Source organism: Pungitius pungitius, chromosome 13 (assembly GCF_949316345.1).
Source record: "Pungitius pungitius chromosome 13, fPunPun2.1, whole genome shotgun sequence".
In the NCBI taxonomy this organism is placed as follows: domain Eukaryota; kingdom Metazoa; phylum Chordata; class Actinopteri; order Perciformes; family Gasterosteidae; genus Pungitius; species Pungitius pungitius.
Window position 1 is genome coordinate 14,559,091 of NC_084912.1, and position 19,573 is coordinate 14,578,663.

At 43.7% G+C, this 19,573-nt stretch overlaps 1 protein-coding gene across 1 annotated transcript in view; it reads left to right on the forward strand.

Annotated features, from left to right (window-relative positions):
- LOC119214387 (gamma-aminobutyric acid receptor subunit pi) overlaps window positions 1-18,513 on the forward strand; it is a 32,979-nt gene extending 14,466 nt beyond the window's left edge. Inside the window, exons 3-10 of the mRNA XM_037466137.2 lie at window positions 6,358-6,470; window positions 8,289-8,356; window positions 9,077-9,294; window positions 11,042-11,124; window positions 13,850-13,987; window positions 14,075-14,227; window positions 14,722-14,912; window positions 15,055-18,513. Of these exons, the coding sequence (XP_037322034.1) occupies window positions 6,358-6,470; window positions 8,289-8,356; window positions 9,077-9,294; window positions 11,042-11,124; window positions 13,850-13,987; window positions 14,075-14,227; window positions 14,722-14,912; window positions 15,055-15,426 (1,336 nt within the window). The 3' untranslated portion in view covers window positions 15,427-18,513. The remainder of the gene's footprint in view (window positions 1-6,357; window positions 6,471-8,288; window positions 8,357-9,076; window positions 9,295-11,041; window positions 11,125-13,849; window positions 13,988-14,074; window positions 14,228-14,721; window positions 14,913-15,054) is intronic.
- Window positions 18,514-19,573: the final 1,060 nt, after the last annotated feature.

Sequence of the window (19,573 nt, forward strand, 5' to 3'; positions counted from 1 at the left end):
ATGAGGTTGCAGGTTGGTGACTTTTGGAGAATATAATTAGACTCATATTATACTCGCCCTGCAGACATCTTCATTCTCCACACCGTAAAGTTTCAGCTTGGCAAAATACAACTCTATTAACTGCTGCTTAATTAACTGTAATACCCTCTGGACCTGATTTAATATGCTTTGTTAAGGATGTGACGAAACTGCTGCCAACTCTCCTCCACTGTTGTGTTCTTTGATGGACTCACTGTTGACAGGCTTTAATTATAGAGCAGGGGGTAATTGTGGAGGGCTTGTGACATGAAAATAATAACACTTTCTTATCTTAAAAAACTCAAATGTACTAAGGATTTTTTGGGAGGGAAAACCATAATAATCCAACTCCCAGGATGAACAAAACTTCCGTTTCTGGTTGATCTTAAAATGTTCTGCCTCAAAAATTGGCAATTTAGCCGTATAAAATTAAAAAATGCACAGCTGATGACCTGATGAATAACCTTTTGTTCTTTCACAGTTAAGTGAAAGAACAAAAGGTTATTCATCAGGTCATCAGCTGTCAGCGCAGTAATATTGTTGTTCTAAATTCAGCCCACCAGTCCGGGGGAAGCAGCCATTAGCTTGCTTGTTACTCTCTTTCATCTGCCGTCAAGACGAAAACACTGTTAATTGTCCCCGTTGATGGGATTTTTCTGGACGGTTCCATTTTTCCTTAGAACTATTTTTTTCCTCATTAATGACTTAACTCTGCAAGTAATGGGCAGGAGGAAGAGTGAACTTATAGATTACCCAAGGAGGCATTAAATGTGACTCCGCCTTAATGGAGAGCCAACTTGTTGATGGCGGCCTTGGGAGGATGACGTAGCAAAGGACATAACTTCAGCTAATCTCACGCCAAAAGGCCCTGGGTTCAGGACCAGCGATGCGCCTTTCTGTGCTGTACTCTGGCTTCCTTCAAAAGTCCACAGACATGCGCTGAGCGTTCCTAAAGGTAGGAGAGAAGTAACCAATTAACCAGCTCCAGATACTTGCTTAACGCTAATGGATGGAAACACACATTCAATTACATTCAATTTAATTAGGGAAATCTCATTTTGTCTTCTCTAACACACACTCATGATTCCACACACCCATATTTTGTACTGTGGAAGACTGAAATACTTTGTGTCAGTTAAACGCTTTCCAGTTTGAGGAAAACTGCATTGTCTTCCCTTTTGCATAGAGGGGAAGCAGCAAGTGACCCGCTTGTCTGCACGACACCAAGCCACCCCGCCAAAGTCTATCCACTCGGGAGACTGTGCAGCCATGCAGTCAATTGCTCATAGCTGCCTTGCTGTTACTGCACAAAGAGAGGGGGAGCAGGAGGTTGGATCTAGAAACATCAGGCTGAGAGCGGGCCAGCTGCGTTCATCTCGCAGCAGGATCACCAAAGCTGCGTTTAATCACTCGCTGAAGAACATTTTGTCGGCCCACGCGCCGCTTGTTGCTGAGACAGCCATATGTCCCTTTTGACTCAATTTGTGTTCCGTGTTTTTTTGTCGAGATGCAGTTTAAGCAGTACGACGGCGTGTTGCAACCGCTCACACAAACAATACAACTTTATAGCTCCTTGAGCTGCAAACCGCCTCCAGAGAGCACAGACTCTCACATTAAGATGCTGCAGAGCGCACACTGACTTTTGAAGGAGGCGCGAATGTGCTGTTATTGATTTGAATGCCGCGCTGGACACAAGAGGCCATGACAAGTTGATAGTGCGAAGAGAGCACTTCTTCTGCTTAATTGTCTTGGGGTGATGGAGCAGAGCGCTTTATTGACAAATATCGCTCTCAGTAATCAGCAGAGCAGTCCTGCATGTAATATTAATAAAATAATTAGGTCAGAATAACTTAATGGAATGAGCCAAAACACTTCATCCATATCTGTAAAGATTAAGAAATGGTACTTTGACATAAAATAAAACCTATTAAGATTGTAAAACATACGAGGCCTTGTAATCAAAGCTAAATGGAAAATGGTAATGATCCTCTTTTCTTTTTTTTATTACTAACTAAAGATTATTTTGCTGCAGGCGCCTTCTTTTTAACCCTCTGAGCCCCAAAGCTCGCAGTCATGATTGAAAAACATGATCAGCTTTTCCTGAGGCTGTAGAAAAAATATTTTCAGTCACATTTTGGGTCAGAAACGCTTACAATGGTGCCATCTCATTAAATATGTATTTGTTTAAAATCTTCCCCCCGAATAAACCTTCTGCTGCACATCCTGTGAATAACATTCAATTCTGCACTCCTCAACTAAACTAAGGAGCCAGAACTGACTTACCTTAGACCGACACTCGCATTTGTGACAACAATTGCACAAAAGGGCGACTAAACTGCCGGGTGCTGAGCACGGGAGGAGAGGACAGGAGAGGGTGTAGTAGAGGTGAATAGTTCAGTATAGATATCACCTCAAGCCTCTATTTTTTTCCAACAACAGTATCACTTTTTTATTTGCTAAATAAAATATGAAACACATTGAACTTCTCTGTTCTTTTAGTCATTGATGGGCTGTTTCCATAGAGGTGCAGGATTTACATGTGTAAAAACGTGTACAATCAACACTTTGCTTGAAATACATTCTGTACATTTCTGCCGCAGCTCCCATTTCTTTCTTAGATTCCAGCTTCAGTGGGCTTATGGAGACAGTAAATGTTCTGTATTCGGTGGGGGGGGGTTCTTCAATCCTCCTGTGTGTAGGGGCTTAGGGAGGTGCAGAGAGTCGCATGAAAGGAGGAAACAGCTGCTTCTATCCACAAAAGCCCGCAACATGAACCCAGGAGGAGTTTGTGTTTCCTTTGGTTAACTCCACGTGTTGCCTGGTCGCCTGCCGCTGCATCTCCGAGCCCGCAGCGCCAGCCGATGGGTCTGAGGATGTCTCGGAAGTCCCAGATGAGCAAAAGGATAATCAGCGGCAACTCTCCTCAAATCCCATTTCAACAGTGGCAAAACAATTTAAAGTGATATTCTCTAAAAAGGAGTGACAGCCTGTCACTATCGATGGATGCCTCCTTATGGCCTACTGTACCTAGCAACACTAGAAACTTGGAACACAAATGTCATTAGCCGTAACATTGAAAGGATTGAATCTGTATCTTATTCCAGACATGACCTTTATCCTTTAAAACCTAATGATACAACTCACATAAACACCAACACAACTTTACCATTTACTGATATAAGGAAAGAAACACAACTAATATGACCAACAGTTTGTATAACTGATTTGTTTACATGCTGCACTCTGGGGGCACCACGAAAAAAACCCAAATCCCGCCATGCTCAGCTGATTTGCACAATGCTCTTTAATGGGGGAATATTCAATCAAATTGCCCCCTATGCGCATACAGAACACACACACACGTTGTGCTACTGTTGTGGCATGCGAATGACTGCGGGGATTCCAGGTTCCTTCAGCACAAGGAGTGGGGAGTTCATTTGAGGGAGTTTGGGGAACAGGAAACAACATGAATGAGTGAATGTGGAGACAGTGAGGAGCCGGTTGGACTTGAACGTACGGCAGAGGTGGGAATAGTTCCGGGTAAAGGAGCAGGAGAAGGGGCTCCACCAGCTGGCACCCTGGCACGCTGACCCGTTTGAGTCGGGAGCCGCAGTGCTGATCCGCCCATGCGCGTTGCATCATCTAGAAGCTCGCTGTCCAACGTTGGTGGCTCCTGTGTTTTTAGCACGGCCCTTAGTAAGTCATGTGAAAGACTGAAGCCTCCGTCCATCCATTAGACGGATGCCGGCTGCTCATTTCAGAGGTGGAGCACAGGCTGGAGCCCATGTCAGCACGTGATGGCCCAGGTGCTGCTTGGACAAGATGTCCCACTCTCAGGCGCCTGAAGTGTCACCTGCATGTGTTTATTTTGTGGGTCAAAAACCAGCTGATGACATGGTTGCATAATCTCTGTTAACCCTGCTGTTAAGTGTAAATTCAAATGTGCATAATATCCTGTAGAATAAATGGCAGCTAACCCAGAGCTCCTCCCGCGGATTGAAACACAGACACACGCATATATTTATAGTTTTAGTTTTTTCTCTAGCCTGTGACTTAGTATTGTGGGGGCCATCCTCTGCTCAGTTCAGGGCATTCAACGTGTCATCTTGTTATTTGATAGGCAGCCTGGTGGGCAGGTGTGTCAGTTGCTGTCAACGTGCATCTTGGGAAACTGCACTCTCATCTGGGTCGGGAGAGGGAGCCTACCCTACATAAATATGAGAGCTGGTTGTTTGTGCGCGTGCTCGTGTTAGCGCTGTGTGCGTCGTGTGGTTCCCACTGCGTCCTACAGCCTGGATGTCCTCTTGTCTTCACAATCATCTTCACAAGCCGACTCGCACAGACATAGCAAGGAGATGTTGATCATATCAGTGGGATTCTGGGAGGATTTAATACTTTTCCGATGTAAAGGCTCGGTGGATAGCGAATGCTTTGGCAGGTTGGAGAAGCTCAGGTCTCATCCTCCGGCTCCAGGTGAAGGTTTAGACAGCCAAAAGTCTGGGGATTTGATATCGAGATGGATAGCGTGAGAAGAGGCGCAAGGTTTGAGCCCACATTCTGGTGGGAGACGCTGCATTTCATTGTCAGACCGTAAAACCCTGACGAACATCAGATATCGGTAGCACTGCGGCTAACAACACGTGCTACATCAATGCTGTTTTCTGTATTTGCTTCCCTCCGTCATGTTTTGTTTACAACAAAATGTGTACACATTTAGAAAAGATGTAAAACCACGATTTGAATGCAACGAGGGTCACACAGGACGACCTAGATTGATAATGCAGCATGCAGCATGCCGCAGGCGAAGCGCTGCCACCAACGTGGCTCTCTACGATCCGCTGAAACAACAGGTGATTGAGACTTTATGTGGCAATGCAGCGCTGCGCCGGGAGCAGGTCACCCAACAGTCTAACCTGATTTGACAAACTCAGGTGAGACAAGTTCTGAGTTGTGCAAAGGGAACTTAATTTTGCCTTGTTTTCTTTTCTCAATTTGGTAAGCCTGTGCAGAGGTTCGGCCGTTTGACAGATTAACGGCCCGACCTCTCCTGTGGAAGACATGAGAAGGACATGTGATTCATATTCTGGGCTCTCGCTGTGAGGTGATTTAAGTAGGAGTTTCCAATGTATTCTTTAAGTTGTCATAAATCAGAAAAATAGATCATGGGGCCATGATCACATTTTTAGCCATAGGGCTCTAGGTATGTCAGTGTTGTCAGTTTGGTCCAGATTGAAGATGCATACTAATGCGTGCCAACCGCACTCCAGCGTTACTCCAGTAGCAGGTTGATGTTCCTAGTCCATTGTAAAATCGTTAGCATTGAACTCACCTCACAGAGCTTCTAGTGGTAAGTGCAACGTCTGTGTGCCCTGCAGAACATGCATGGAGCATCTTACCATTAATAAGTCATTGCGTTCATCCGGAGACGTTTCAATAATTAACATATACAAACAGGGTCAGCGTTACCATGAGGCAACGGCATGCAACAGTTCAAATAGCAGTTAAGCTGCTGGATTGCAAAAAGAGGTCGCTCCATAACACAAACCAGAAGGCTTAACAACAAGCAACAGGGTCTACATAATTGGCACGAGATTGAAACAACTAATAGTCTGGACTCAAATCCATCGACTCTTTCATGGCAATTTAAGTGTCAAAACTCATTTTCAGGAGCCCCCTGGTGATTTGAAACACATATTGCCTCCACCTTCAGGCAATGAATGACTTTTGGCATTTGATGAGTCTTAAATGAAAAGCATCACCACTCTGTATTCCTGCACTCCTGTCGCACTCATTTGACTACGACAGCACACCTATGGCAAGGGGAGAGGAGGAGAGGGAGGGGGGGCTTTGGGGGACCTCTTAAGTGCCTTCAGCATTCGGAGATGAATGTTTTCTGCCTCTGCACATGGCCCAACCCGTCTTGCCTCTGCTCCTTTTTACATCATGTGACGTGCCCCGGGGCTTTCTCCACAGAGCAGGCATTTCCGTGTTTAGAGCCCAATTTACACAGCAACACACATACACACACCCACCACTGGGGAAGGTGCAGCGAGTGGTTTTTTCCCCGCTGCAATTGCCAGCAATGTAATCATCTTCCCACGTTGCAATGTGCTTTTTAAGGATAGCATTGAGGGACAGGCTAGAAAGAAATATCATGTGAAAGCGAATCATTTTTAAGGCGTAAGTGAATTACAAAACGGACGGGGAGAAGTGTTTTTGTTCGCGAAGAGCTGTCCGACTCGTAAATGCACGAGGGGATGAGTGATGAAACATCATTTTTGTCTCTTTGTTTTTTCCTTCACCTCCTCTCTGTCTCTCTGCGTCTGTCTTTGATCTCAGGTTGTTGGAAAATTCGATGCTCAACGCCGAAGTGAAAGAGGGAGATATTCTGCCTCCCACCATCCATAAGCTGATGAAAGGATACAACAAGTACCTCAGGCCTTTCTTCGACAGTAAGGAAACTGCACACACACGTAGCCACAGAAACAAAGCACCCCAGTCACACAAAGTTTGCTTGGCAGGGAACAAAGTTAATCTATAATATATATATAATATATATCCCATGATTCCTTTGGAAGTAATACAATGGTAATGAGGAAATACATGCAGAGGAAAACAAGCAAACTCTGGTACGACACAGTTAAAAGAGAGCTTCATACTTAAAATATTATTATCCAAATAAATGAGAAAATATAAGTGTATGTGAGCAGCTCCACCGGGATAAGGACCCGCTAATATGCATTGTGAATCGTGTTCCAGTTTTCAGCAGAAGACTTTTCTCTCGATAGAGAAGCAGAGTCTATCGCAGTGCTCCCTGAGGAACAATGTTTTGGCAGTTCATCGTAAAATCCCTCACCGCGTTATTGTTCTGGGCCCCGAGGAATCCTCCACAATGTGATTATGATTTCTTTACTTGCAGTTTGAGCGCGAATAACACCTCAGCCTTTACCAAACCGAAAGCCTTTTCAGCATGACCTAGCGTCCCTTTACCTTGGAACATGAACTGGGGGCAGAAAGATAGGAGCAAACGCACACATTCACACACCCACGCACACGTACTTGCATCGGACTATGAGAACTTCTGTTCTGATTCCATTCGTTCCCTTGAGAGAGAAAAGAAATGCTCCACTGGACGTGGGACATCTGTAACGCTGTCATCACCCGCCTGCTTTTGTGTTTTCACGACATTTTGAGCCATACACACACACAGTGCGAGCTCGAGTATTTTCAACATTTTGGTACACAGGGCAGGTTTCACTGCTCATCACTGTCCTCCTCTGGCCAGACAGCCTCGGGCGCAGCCAGCAGGTCTGCTCAGTGCAGACAGTTCCGCCCCCTTACTCAAAACTCAATCATTATTTCTCATGCTGAAGAAGAAACCTTCACGGAATAGACCGCTAATAAAACGCAGTCAGTGGGCTAAAGCCACGCTTTAGTTCCTCAAAAAATAGTCCTAGAATAAAATTGACCAGGAACCTTTGGGCAGCAACATCTCATTCTGAAAAGTAAAGCCAATGTGGAAGTGCCTGAAGCTTGCATTCTCTCCAATAGCCAGCAAGTCTGATTGTATGTGATTTATTACCTAAACATTGTAAAGATGAGTTTATGGTCTCAGTTGGTAGTTTTTTCAACACAGTATCATTTCCATTTAGTCAAAATGATGGTCCATTGTAGAGTTAAATGCAGCTGATTATGTTTTAGGGCGGGGCTACCTTGTGATTGAAAGGTATCTACATTGTCAGGTTTAAGAATTGTCTGTGTTTTCGTCTTTACTTTAAGAGTTTCACAGGATTTCACTGCATGACTGGTATTTAACGTAAATGGATGCTAACCAAGGCTTCTTATTTTCAGCAGATACTTTTATGTCATCAGAAATTCTAAAATATATTTTCATGTTATTTCATTGATATAATTTTTTTTAATTGTTTGACATAAGGCATAAACTTTCAGTGGTTCCATAAGCGACAGTGCTAATACAGCTGCAGAATTGAAGGACAGCCCTCTCTGATGGCAAATCATTGAGGACTAATTCTTCACTCCACTGAGTGTGTTTAGCATTTTAAATGTGCTGGTCCTAAAAAACTGTATTTCCCTGTTCCTTAACACACTCTCATAAGTTATATAACCCACTCAGTCACAGTTCAGTAGCTATCTGTGTGTATGCATGAACGCTCACAGCCGCATTAACTTAATGGTGAAGATAACGTATCGTAGACAAAGAATAGATGACACAAGCAGCAGTTTATTATCGGTTTGTTCTTTATTTGTAGATGGACCTGTCACGGTGGGTATGAGCCTGGACATTGCCAGTATTGACACCATCTCAGAGATCAACATGGTAAGCTCTTATTTTAGGCTTTTTTTTAAGACACAGACAGTCAATTCATCTTACATTCTGAAATGAATTAATCGCGATCATCTTGGAGGCAGAATTCCAGGGGGGGGAACTAGAGGCTCTTCCTGCTGTCCTTTTTGCTCTCATTGAGGTGTTTGAAGACAACAATCTCCCCACATATAACTAGGACGTTTTCCAAACCACTGTCTTCAAAGATAGCATAGCCACTGAGAAAATGTCATTTTTCAATATTTTACAACACAAGCTGTTCAAGGAGATTTTCTATCTATTATCCTATTTGCACATCCAGTATAGCTTTCATCTGCTTAATGAAACCGAACGTTATATTATTATATTATATCAACGTGTGTTGTTTGCAGAGAGATGCCTCAGCCACTTCCTTAAACAGTGTCCGGATGATGACATTGCTCATGGAATGGATGACACAAAAATATGTTGATAGTCCTGAAAACCATAACAGATTTGCTGATGTGAAGCAAATCTGTGGATTACTGTTGCTTCAGCCTGAGAAGGAGCTTAGAGACCTGACACCGTTAATACCCAACAATGCAAGAAGAAGAAAAGTAAAGCTGACTCAATAAAATGCGTGTTCACAGCAAAGAGATATTTTTTGGCCAAAGGAACATCACTTTTATATCAGCGTATTTTCGACACCCTTGTCAAAGCAGTCCATTAGCTCTGTTGTAACCTCTGATCCCACAGGACTACACTGCCACCATATTCCTCCGCCAGCGCTGGACGGACGAGCGCTTGGTGTTCGAGGGCAACAAGAGCCTGAGCCTGGACGGGCGGCTGGTGGAGCTGCTCTGGGTGCCCGACACCTTCATCGTCGACTCCAAGAAGTCCTTCCTCCACGACATCACCGTGGAGAACAGGCTGATTCGCATCTTCCCCAACGGGACCGTCCTCTACGCGCTGAGGTGGGAGCTTCGATCCCTGCCGCGGATTCTAGAAATTGAGGAGCGTGCGATCCGTACAGAAAAGAGCGGTGGGCCATCGACTCCCGTTAGCGCCTCCCCACAGTTGATTGTTGAGTGCGAGGGCTTAGCGCGGGACTGGGCCTATGGACTATGAAAGCACGGCGGGTTCACCATCTGAATAGATAGATGATCCAACAAAAGAATTTATTTAGCTCTTGTCAGCCTGTGATGGTGGAGCGTACACATCCGGCTGCTCCCATATCACACGCTTTAAGCTCAGCCTGTCTAGGAAGGTTTGAGAGCTGTCCGTGGTGCTGATTTGACCTCCCACCTCCTCCCCAACACTCTGTGGTTGTGCCTGGACCTTAGTGGTACTGAACTGCATTCTAGCCATGTTGTCGTTACACAATGAAAGAGACAAAATGAGCACATGGAAGACATTCCCACTAGTTCTGATGGCATCTCTGTAACCGTCGTGGGAGATGGAAATGCACGTGGGTGGCCTGTTAGTAGATTGGGTTGAGCCTGACAGTTAATCATGTCTCCAGACTCTGTTCACATCCACCGGGCCCCGCATCGCCCTCACGACCTTTGATTCGTGCTTTCATTTCTAACGAGCGGGTGACATTGTTATGTGCAGTTTGAAATGTGTTGATTTATATGGTGTGTGTGTGTGTGGGGGGGCTTTTTAACGCAGAGTCAAGCCCAGTCTAGAGATACCCAATATCAAAGAGATGCTCAGTGAGGGGAATGTACGGGCTGTGAAGGGAGGGACAGAGGCAATGAGAAATGCTGTTGAGGACAAAACATCTGTGCTAAATGTTTTAGTGCTGTGACAAGGAAGGGGGGGGGGCACGAGAAAGCACTGAGGCGACTGGAGCTGAAGGTTGAGCTTTTAGAATTATTTAGAATAATTATTGTTTTTTGGTTTATTAGGGTCCATGACGAAACATATTATAAAGCCAGAAATCCTAAAGGGGACCTCCATTTCTGTCCTTTTATAAATCAATGTGCTGTACTTGAAAGTTTACACAATTATTAATGAGTTATACCTGACATTTATAAGAAATATTTTTAAATTTGTGTTATTCATCCTAAGGGTGGAGTGAGGTTAGACCCAAACTACCCTCCGTAATCTCTGAATCAGAAACCCTCAGAGACGATGTGTCATGGCTGCATCACGTCAACCACCAGAGCTGCTTAACACTGCAAATCAAACACTTCCATGACTCAATACAATGATGCTTACAGCAACAAATCTAATAGAATATACTTTGTTTTTCAACACAGTTCTGTTTGCATTATACAAATATATGCAATATAATGGTGCTATGCAGAAAAGCAATAGAATAGAATGTGGATACAATCCAGGTGTATTGCAGAACTCAACACTAATAAACAACACTAAGCAATTGTGTGTCACAATTGTGACACACTTGAGATCAAAAGGATTTTGTGTGAAGCTTTGTCATACGTGTTGGCCCAGATTTACAGCATGACAGCAAAGTGAAGCCTTACAAATGATATCTGCAGTCACGAGCCAGAGAAGTCTCATTTCATAGATATTTAAAGGGCCGGCTCTCTACAAAAGAACTTCAACCAGCCAGAGCAGGAAAATAATTCACAAACGTGCTGTGTGGTTTCTTTGAACAAAAGGTACACATTGCAACTAATGCTCTAGAGCTAATTTGGAAAAAATAGAATGAAATATATACTTGTATAACTACTTTCTATTTGTTTCTACTAGGATCACCACCACCGTGGCTTGCAACATGGATCTGACCAAGTATCCCATGGACAAGCAGACGTGCACGCTGCAACTGGAAAGCTGTAAGGACACTTCACACTTGATTCAGAGCATCCCAACTGTGCAGCTCCAGGCTGGGGCAGTGACTTGGTGGGCGGGCGCAATGTTCAAATGAATCGGATCAAACCCGAGGATCAAACGGATCACTTTCACTCATCTTCCAAACCGCTGGTGTGTGTGTGTGTGAGAGAGAGAGGGAGAGAGCGCATGCTTTCTGTGGATGAAACAGCAGCGGGCCATTCCGGTCACAACGAAGTAGTGTGAGTTGTGTGCTGTGTGGGTTCATCTGCCTTCTGCAGCCTTCTTACTTTCTTCCCTCCCCCCGTCCATCTTCATCCTTCTTCAGCCTCTGTCCCTCATCTGCCATATTTTCATAGCAGCTTGCTTTTGCTCAGTGCTTAAATGACAGCCAGCCAGGCTAAGCTGGGTCTGATACCCGCCAGAAGCCCACCAGGACCTCAGTGCCAAACATTTACCGGCGGATCCACTCCCACTGAGCAGACAAAAAGACATCTGGAGGTTAAAGTTAGGTAACTGAGAGAATGATGATGGGTCCTTCCTCCTCTGCATCTTTCTCTCTCATCTCTGCTATTGGTCTCTCTCTCTCTCTCTTTCTACATCTACCTCTCTCTTTGCTTTGTCCCTTCATGAAGATGCATTTGAAGGGTTTATTTTCCTTTTGATGCCGTGCCAGAAGTGGATCCTGCGCACAGGGGGGAGTTCGTGGGAAGGGGTGCGGCGCGTTTAGATCGGGATTGTGGTGAAATATTTAGTGCCTTCTGAGTATAGGCGCAGTCCTTTATGATCTTCTCTTCACTAGAATCTTTTTTTCTTTTAGATATCTGACATGTTCTTTTGGTTTCATGGGGCGGAGGGAACATTTGAACTTACCCCCCTCTCTCTGTATCTCATTCACATCTGTAATGTCAGGGCTTCAGGTTAGGAGAATAATAACTGCTTCTAGTAAGTGCTATGAGAATCTGTGGGGCTAATAAGTCACCAGTGCCCTTCATTAGGGCTCTTTGCTCACAGCACCTCGGCTTCCCAAACATGACTCCATGTATCCAGTAGTGTCTGTAGAACACATTGGAGAGGTGAGTTAGGTGAGAGGTTGACTTTTCTTATTCTCTTGCTCCCTCTGCAGATAAATGAGAAAAATACACCTTAGACGTTGTGAATCATACCTTCTCGCCTCTGTCCTCAGAAAATAGAAACCAATGTCAGCATGGAGAAACACTGCAGCATCGAAGCGCTGCGACACTCCGAACGTATCCATTTTGCATGCCGTCTCATTCCAAGATTTATTTGGGTTATCAGGGCTCTCGAGGGCCCAGTGCAATATGCATGATTAGTCTGTTCAAGTGAACATGAACACTGCAAATGCATTTCCATTAGCAAATTCCTGTTTTCAATCTCTGCGTGTCAAGCTGTGTTAAAGCGGAGAGCGGTCTGTTTCCACGGTGACTGTAGCTTCGCGCGAGAAAGATTAACGGTGTGGTCTTTAAAGTGTTGTGTTGCAGTTGTTTTAACGACTAACATGCGGTTCTCTAGCGTGTGTGGAGACCTTAGTCTTCTCAAGGATTACCTGGCACCTTAACAGGGGCGCTACAGGTGAGCAGAGCCAGATGTGGATCATCTAGTGATCTTCCCTCCGCTGGTCTGAAAGACGATATGAAAGGAAAATGCCCCGAAATCTCAATATTGATCAAAGCATAAAAAACAAAGCTTTGCCTGTAGTGTCTCCTGCACTTCACATTCTGCAGTTTCCACATTTTGCCAAATGATTATCTCGTGCTGATAAGAATCACTTGAGGGAATTTACCCCCCAGTATGAGTTACAATCCCAAACAATTTAGCTGTGAGACGACCAGACTTCAGCATAGCTGGAGTTAACATTCACAGCTGTTCCTTCCATTGGTGCTTTGCGGTTTAGCAAAAACTGTTAATGCTGTTTCTACATCATCATCACTATAATTTGTAGCAGCTTTCTAAGCTATTGTGGCCGTCATGTTTCCACCCGCACAAACACTCAAACTGCTGCAGGAGAAGTAGATGTATTTGTTCGACCGAATGTTGGGTGTCTGCACACAGTTTTTATAGTGGATGTGTCAGCGATCAGCTTTCATGGAGCAACATTAGCAATCACTCAGATATTCACTGTCCTTTTAGCCCGCCTGGGGGACTCTGTCTCTTTTGCCCTTTAAATAAAACATTTATTTTTAAATAACCCACTGAATGGGTATGTAAGGGAGGGGAAGTTTCATAGGAGCACAGGTAGAAGATATTCTTGATTTTGAATAGTTAACCCTAACCCTTTCATGTGATCAAGGTATATTTGGGTAAAGAATATATATAAAGAATATATTGATTAACATGGGTACTGGTCCTACTCCTTTTCAGATATTCCCTAATGCAGTTGTTGAGGGGTTGTTGTACAGCGTGGATCTCCTGGATGTTTTCCTTTCTTTTTGTTCTTTCATTTTCTTAAATGTTCAAGATGAAAATCGTAATGACAAAAGTGTAAAAGTGTAAAGTTGCAGGCCATGAAACCAAAACCACTGAATTGAAAGCAAGTTGTCTTTCTGTCACAGAATTAAAGTATTTGGTGATGATGCCTTGTGCGTTCCTTAATACAATCATAATGATACACACTTATTTTACCCACTTTTAATGAAAATAAATATATGTTAATGGATGCGGCTTTTTCTGTTGTGAAAATGTAACTCCCATCTCTTCTCTCTCCCACAGGGGGTTACAACATCAATGACGTCATGTTCTACTGGACCCGAGGGAACGAGTCGGTCAGCGGCTTAGACACTCTACAGCTGGCCCAGTACACGGTGGAGGACCACTACACCTCCGTCTCCGAGGCCGTGTATGAAACTGGTAACAAGCTGCTCTCAGCCTCTAGAAGTGTTTTAACAGCAGTTGTTTTGTTGTGTTATTAAGGACTTCTGCCCCTCTCATCAAAAGGCAATTACCCGAAGCTGGTCTTCCACTTTGAGCTGAGGAGGAGCATTCTGTACTTCATCCTAGAGACCTACGTCCCCTCCAGCCTGTTAGTGGTCCTCTCCTGGGTTTCCTTCTGGATTTCCCTGTCCTCCGTTCCAGCTCGTATCTGTATAGGTACGATCGAACGCAATTTTTGAATTTTGTATCCGGGGAAATGTCATCCATTCTTACAACGCACCAAACCGCATGCAGATGTTGTGTGTCACTGTTGGGGCTGTGTACTGCGAACATTGTAGTATCCAAATTTCTCCTCTTGAGGCAATGGTATGATCGCAAACACACAGATAGTCCTGCCCTCCTTTAGTGAGCACAGATATGGCTTTGGATTTGTTTTTTGAAAGATGCTGCATTGAATTAAATCCACCATTATACTGCAGAAGGGCTTCAGGGGCCACGAAGTTCTAGAAACAAAGAGAACTGCAGTCCATCCTACTTCATGGCACATTGGATATAAAAGGCTTGATCAGTCGAGGCAGACTTATGTATCTCTTGTGTTTTTGCTATTTAATGGTGTTCCTCAGTAAATTTTGAACTTGGCATTACCTCCTTTTTTTTTTAAAGAATCTCATATAAAACATTCCCAACGTTGTGTTTTTTCTTTCATTTAGGGGTGACCACAGTACTGACCATGACCACTCTGATGATGGGAGCCCGGACGTCTCTGCCCAATGCCAACTGCTTCATTAAAGCCATTGACGTTTACTTGGGCATCTGCTTCAGCTTCATCTTCGGAGCGCTCATTGAGTACGCCGTGGCCCACTTCTGCAGCCTCTCTCACCTCGACGCGCACATGCTGATGGTGAGACCCTCCCGGACGTGCCGTGTTATTGTTAAGTGTTGTGGTCACATTGGCTTCGAAAACTCTGCCGGTTGTCCTCCTCATCGTCATGTCATCACGTGCTCCTTGGGATGAATAGCCTTGTTGTCTTGTTCTCTTGCAGTACGGCCACCACATGCACGACCTGGACGACGAAATGAACGGCATCATCACCACCATCTCCAATCACAACAGGGCCAAGAGGCGCAAGGAGGCGGCAGCGACCGCCGCCGCCGTGACCCCGGCGCCCGCCTCCTTGGAGCTCACCGTAAGCCCGTCCAGCCCCTCGGGCAGCGAGCCTAAGCCGGAAGCGTCACCCCCGAAGCGCACCCACTGGTGCCTCACCGCTCTGGGCACCGTCCGCAAAGTGCTGAGCGCCTTATACTGCTGTCGGGTGGAGAACCCCCACCACATAGACAACTACTCCAGAGTCACCTTCCCCCTCTCGTTTGTCATGGTCAACCTGCTGTACTGGACGTATTATCTGTACTTTTAGCGTTTGTGTCTCCGAGAGAGAGGGGGAGATGGAGCGGGTGTGTAGACAAGAAGTGTATTTCACTGTATTTATGTACAGTAAGCGTTATTTTGGTGAGTTTTGAGAAGAGAGTGTAAATTTCCCCATTTGGATTCATGAGAAAAGCATTCCAAATGGGGAAAGTGATGCCTTTAGATTACAGCTCCTTTTTTTAAATGTATTGTGTATTTGAACTCATTGCTCAACGTTTCATACAGCTGGTAAATGGTAGCCCCATTCGACACGGACTGGGTGAAACTGCATCAACGCTGAACATCGCTTAAAGAAACCAATCGTCCAGTTTTGTTGCATCGCCGCTGTAGTGATATCTTTTCCGTGCCAGACGGTACTGTCAGACACGCCGAGGATGGAGCTGTAATTTGAGGCGTGACGAGGGAGGGAGAGCCGACTCCCCCTTTGATTCTTTGTTGTGATGGAAGGATGATTGACACCTGACGCAGATTTGAGAGAAACGTTCCCCACACGGTGAGCAGATGAAAGGTTTGTCTGCTGTGTGAAGTATCATGTGTCTCTTCAGGCCTCCACTTGTATGACTTCATCCTCCATTTCTGCCTGCAGGAACATTTGAGAGATATAGCAAACATTATGGATGGGAGAAGAAGGGTGTAAGAGAGAGACGAGTGAGCTGAAAATGAACTCCATAGGGAGAGTGTGTTAAAAAACTATAAAGCAGGGACGTTCTGCTCCAAGCTGAAATCTCGGATATTTCTGATTCACTGAGCAGTGCTCACATTTATATTTCCATACTCTATTAATGCTGTGGCCTTTGATCCCTTCAGTCGTATTCTGGAAATCTGGCCACCCTGAACAGTATCATGGAGCTTGGTCAGTGGGAAGCAAGTCACAACATAAATAAATTAATTACATGGCATGTGATTCAATTTAGTTAAATATACAGATCACATGGTGTGAACTAATTTCCCAATTCTTATTATAACAATTTGTTATTTCATTAAGTTTGTGTTGTTTTATTTCAGAATGTGAATTTCTGGGAAAAGGGTATTTTCCCCATTTAGACATTATATTTGGGACTTTCTAAACACTAATTACCTCTTAACATGGCTTAATTACAGATATCATTTCCAAGATTTGAGCAGCTAGCTCTAGGTAGCTTGAGAAGCAACTGTTATTTGAAATTGACCAACAATCTACTGCTGCTGAAAACCGTGCAAAAATACAGACGCTAACCTTGTTTTCTATAGTGTTTAACAAGGCTATTATTCTACCCAGTTAACTAGCTAGTGAGAGTAGCTGGTATGCCTTGATTATTTAATCAATTTAACATGTTAGCTAGTGGGCTAAATCAGATTTACCTCGCCAGTGTTATTGTTCTAATAATGTTTCCTTATGGAAAGGGGAAATGTCCGTATTTATTTTGATTTCTTAGTAAGCTAATTGCTGCATAATTCTAATATTTATTTATGTTTTATTTATTCACCTTTATGGATTGCATTATGCTGTATGTATGTATTCAATGTTGAACACTTTGTGTCTCAATAGTGGGCAGGTGAAATACCGCATTGTTGATAGGTTAACAGGTAGCACGTATTAGGAATATACGTATGGAAAGTAAAACGTAAAGCAGCAGTCAGACCGAGATGTGTTGGGCATTGTAGAGTGATTTGAATATGAATGAAATTGCCAGCATATTTCAATAGGATGTCATCATCTGTGCATTACCCAACATGAAAAAAGGCCGTGGATATGATTAGGCTGTCACTTGTCTCCTCAGCCTTTTCTGAACAGTGTGTTTTTTCCCTTAAGATGTCAGCCAAAGAGTCAAAGATCACAATTTCCTCTTTGTTTTCCTTCAGATTTCAATTTTTTAAACGTTAATATATAATTTTTGATGGGATCATTTTGAAACAGCATGCAGTGAAAGGACCAATCAGAATGGCTTCATTGGCGAGGTACGCGAAAGGCCTACCTGGAATTCGACCATTAAGCTGATTCTGAACTGAATATGACACTTTACATTTGAGACAGAAAACAGGATTCAGTTTCAACAACAGAGATGCATGTTTATTTATTGCTGTATTTAATATTACTATGACATACAGGTACATGCATACACTGCATTTCATTTTCAGTAAAACCCATTCCATACAAATTCAACGTAAGCTAAATTGGTAAAATCCATTTATATTCCATTGCCTTTTAAACATCTAACATTTTTTGAAAAATGTCATTGAGTTACAAATAGTTTAGATTGCTCACCTTGCTCAAAAAAAATAGAATAGTAGGATTTACTTTGGTTTCTGTTCTTTCTGCATGGTTATCAAGTGCAACTTTTGTTTACTCTGCTTTGCTCGATTATGTTTAAGATTAATGTGATAAAGGAGAGTAAAATACCAAATTGGCCAGCTTAGGCCATTGAAAGGATTTGCTCTGTAATTGCTAAGGATGCAACTATGAGTTGGGGGTCTCCAGTGATGCAGGATGGTCAAACGTCTGTCCTGTTATTTGAGTTTTAAGGAAAACAACACGCTATCGGTGACCACTACTGTTCACCTTTCAGCTGCACCATGTTTGGTAGAAGTCAGAGGGCACTGACCCTTTGAAAAGTCCATGTGTTAAAACAAAAGACTGTTTGGTTTTACACAACATAGCACCACGCTGTAATGTTGATGGTCTTCCCAGGGGAGCGACTAGTGCCAATATGAAGCCAAAGAACTATGAGTTCAACCACAAAGAACGCCTCGTACCCGGTCGCAACTACAATGCCGTTTTGGATGTGATAATGCATCACAGAACAGAACATTATGTGCAACGTGGCCAGGACATAATGTGGAGAAACTGTGGGCAACAGAAAAGATGGCCTCCGTATAAACTGCCCTTTCTTTCCCATTGTAGTAACTGTCTAATAATGCTTCAAGTTGACCCACCTCACAGATCCTGGAACATGTGAAATGTGAAATGTATTTATATACCATCCTAATATATGCATCGGTTTTGCTTGACCTGTTGTAAATAAATACTAACACTGCATGTTTATTAGGTGTACAAATATGAATGATAGCAATAAAAGAGGTGTAAAGTGTCTACTTATTTCTGCCTTTGTGACATTAGTTTGTATCATATTTTGACAAAGCTGTTACAAAAATATCTGCTGTCCCAACATGTCCTAACATTTGAAGGAGAAGTGCATTGGGTTGTGACGTAGCCACATCCCGGTGACATGCTCAATGTGTTTGTATGGGTTCAATATGATGTCCCAGTGGGGGGGTGAAGAAGATCTGAGATCATCATACCTGCACATAATTCAAAAGAAGCAACGGTTTTGCACGATCTTTAGGTAAGTGATTTAATGAACTAGCTGCATTTGTACTTATTTAAAGCACCTCTGGTTGCATGTAAGCCATGTTGACGTCTCTTTTCATTTCTTTATCGTGCTACAAAGGCAAACAAAGCAATAAGAATACGCCCCTTATTTAATCATGCACCAGAGTGACCCTCGTACACGCACTGCACACAATTATTATACTATTATACTCCCACACTACTCCACTCCTCCGTTCTCTTCATTGGTTACCAGTGGCTGCATCCAGTTCAAAACATTGGTACTGACGTACCATGCTGTGAATGGATCAGGTCCAGTCTACATCCAGGACATGGTGAAACCCTACATCCAAACTTGCATGCTCCGCTCTGCATCTGCCAGGCTGCTTGTTCCTCCCTCACTGAGAGAAAAGCACTCGGGAACGAGCTCTCTGATGACATCAGGACCACAGAGAGCCTCTACATCTTCCATCGAAAACTCAAGACACGCCTCTTTAGACTCTACCTTGACTAAAACACTAGCAAACCGTAGCACTAACAAATCGTAGCACTTAAATTGTGTATTTAACATGTTTTGAAACTGCTTATTTGACGAAATTGTACTTTCTTGTTACTTGTTCTTCTGAGTTTGTATCTCTATGTGGAAATGCACTTATTGTAAGTCGCTTTGGATAAAAGCGTCAGCTAAATGACATGTAATGTAAAGTTATTATAAGCTAAAAATAGGTCAACATCACAATGTCAGAGTCCCACCCCCCTGGACCCAGGTAAAGGCTGGTTTAGGTCTCCCTCTGGTGGGTCTGGGAGAGGTTGGCCTCGCACGCACCTG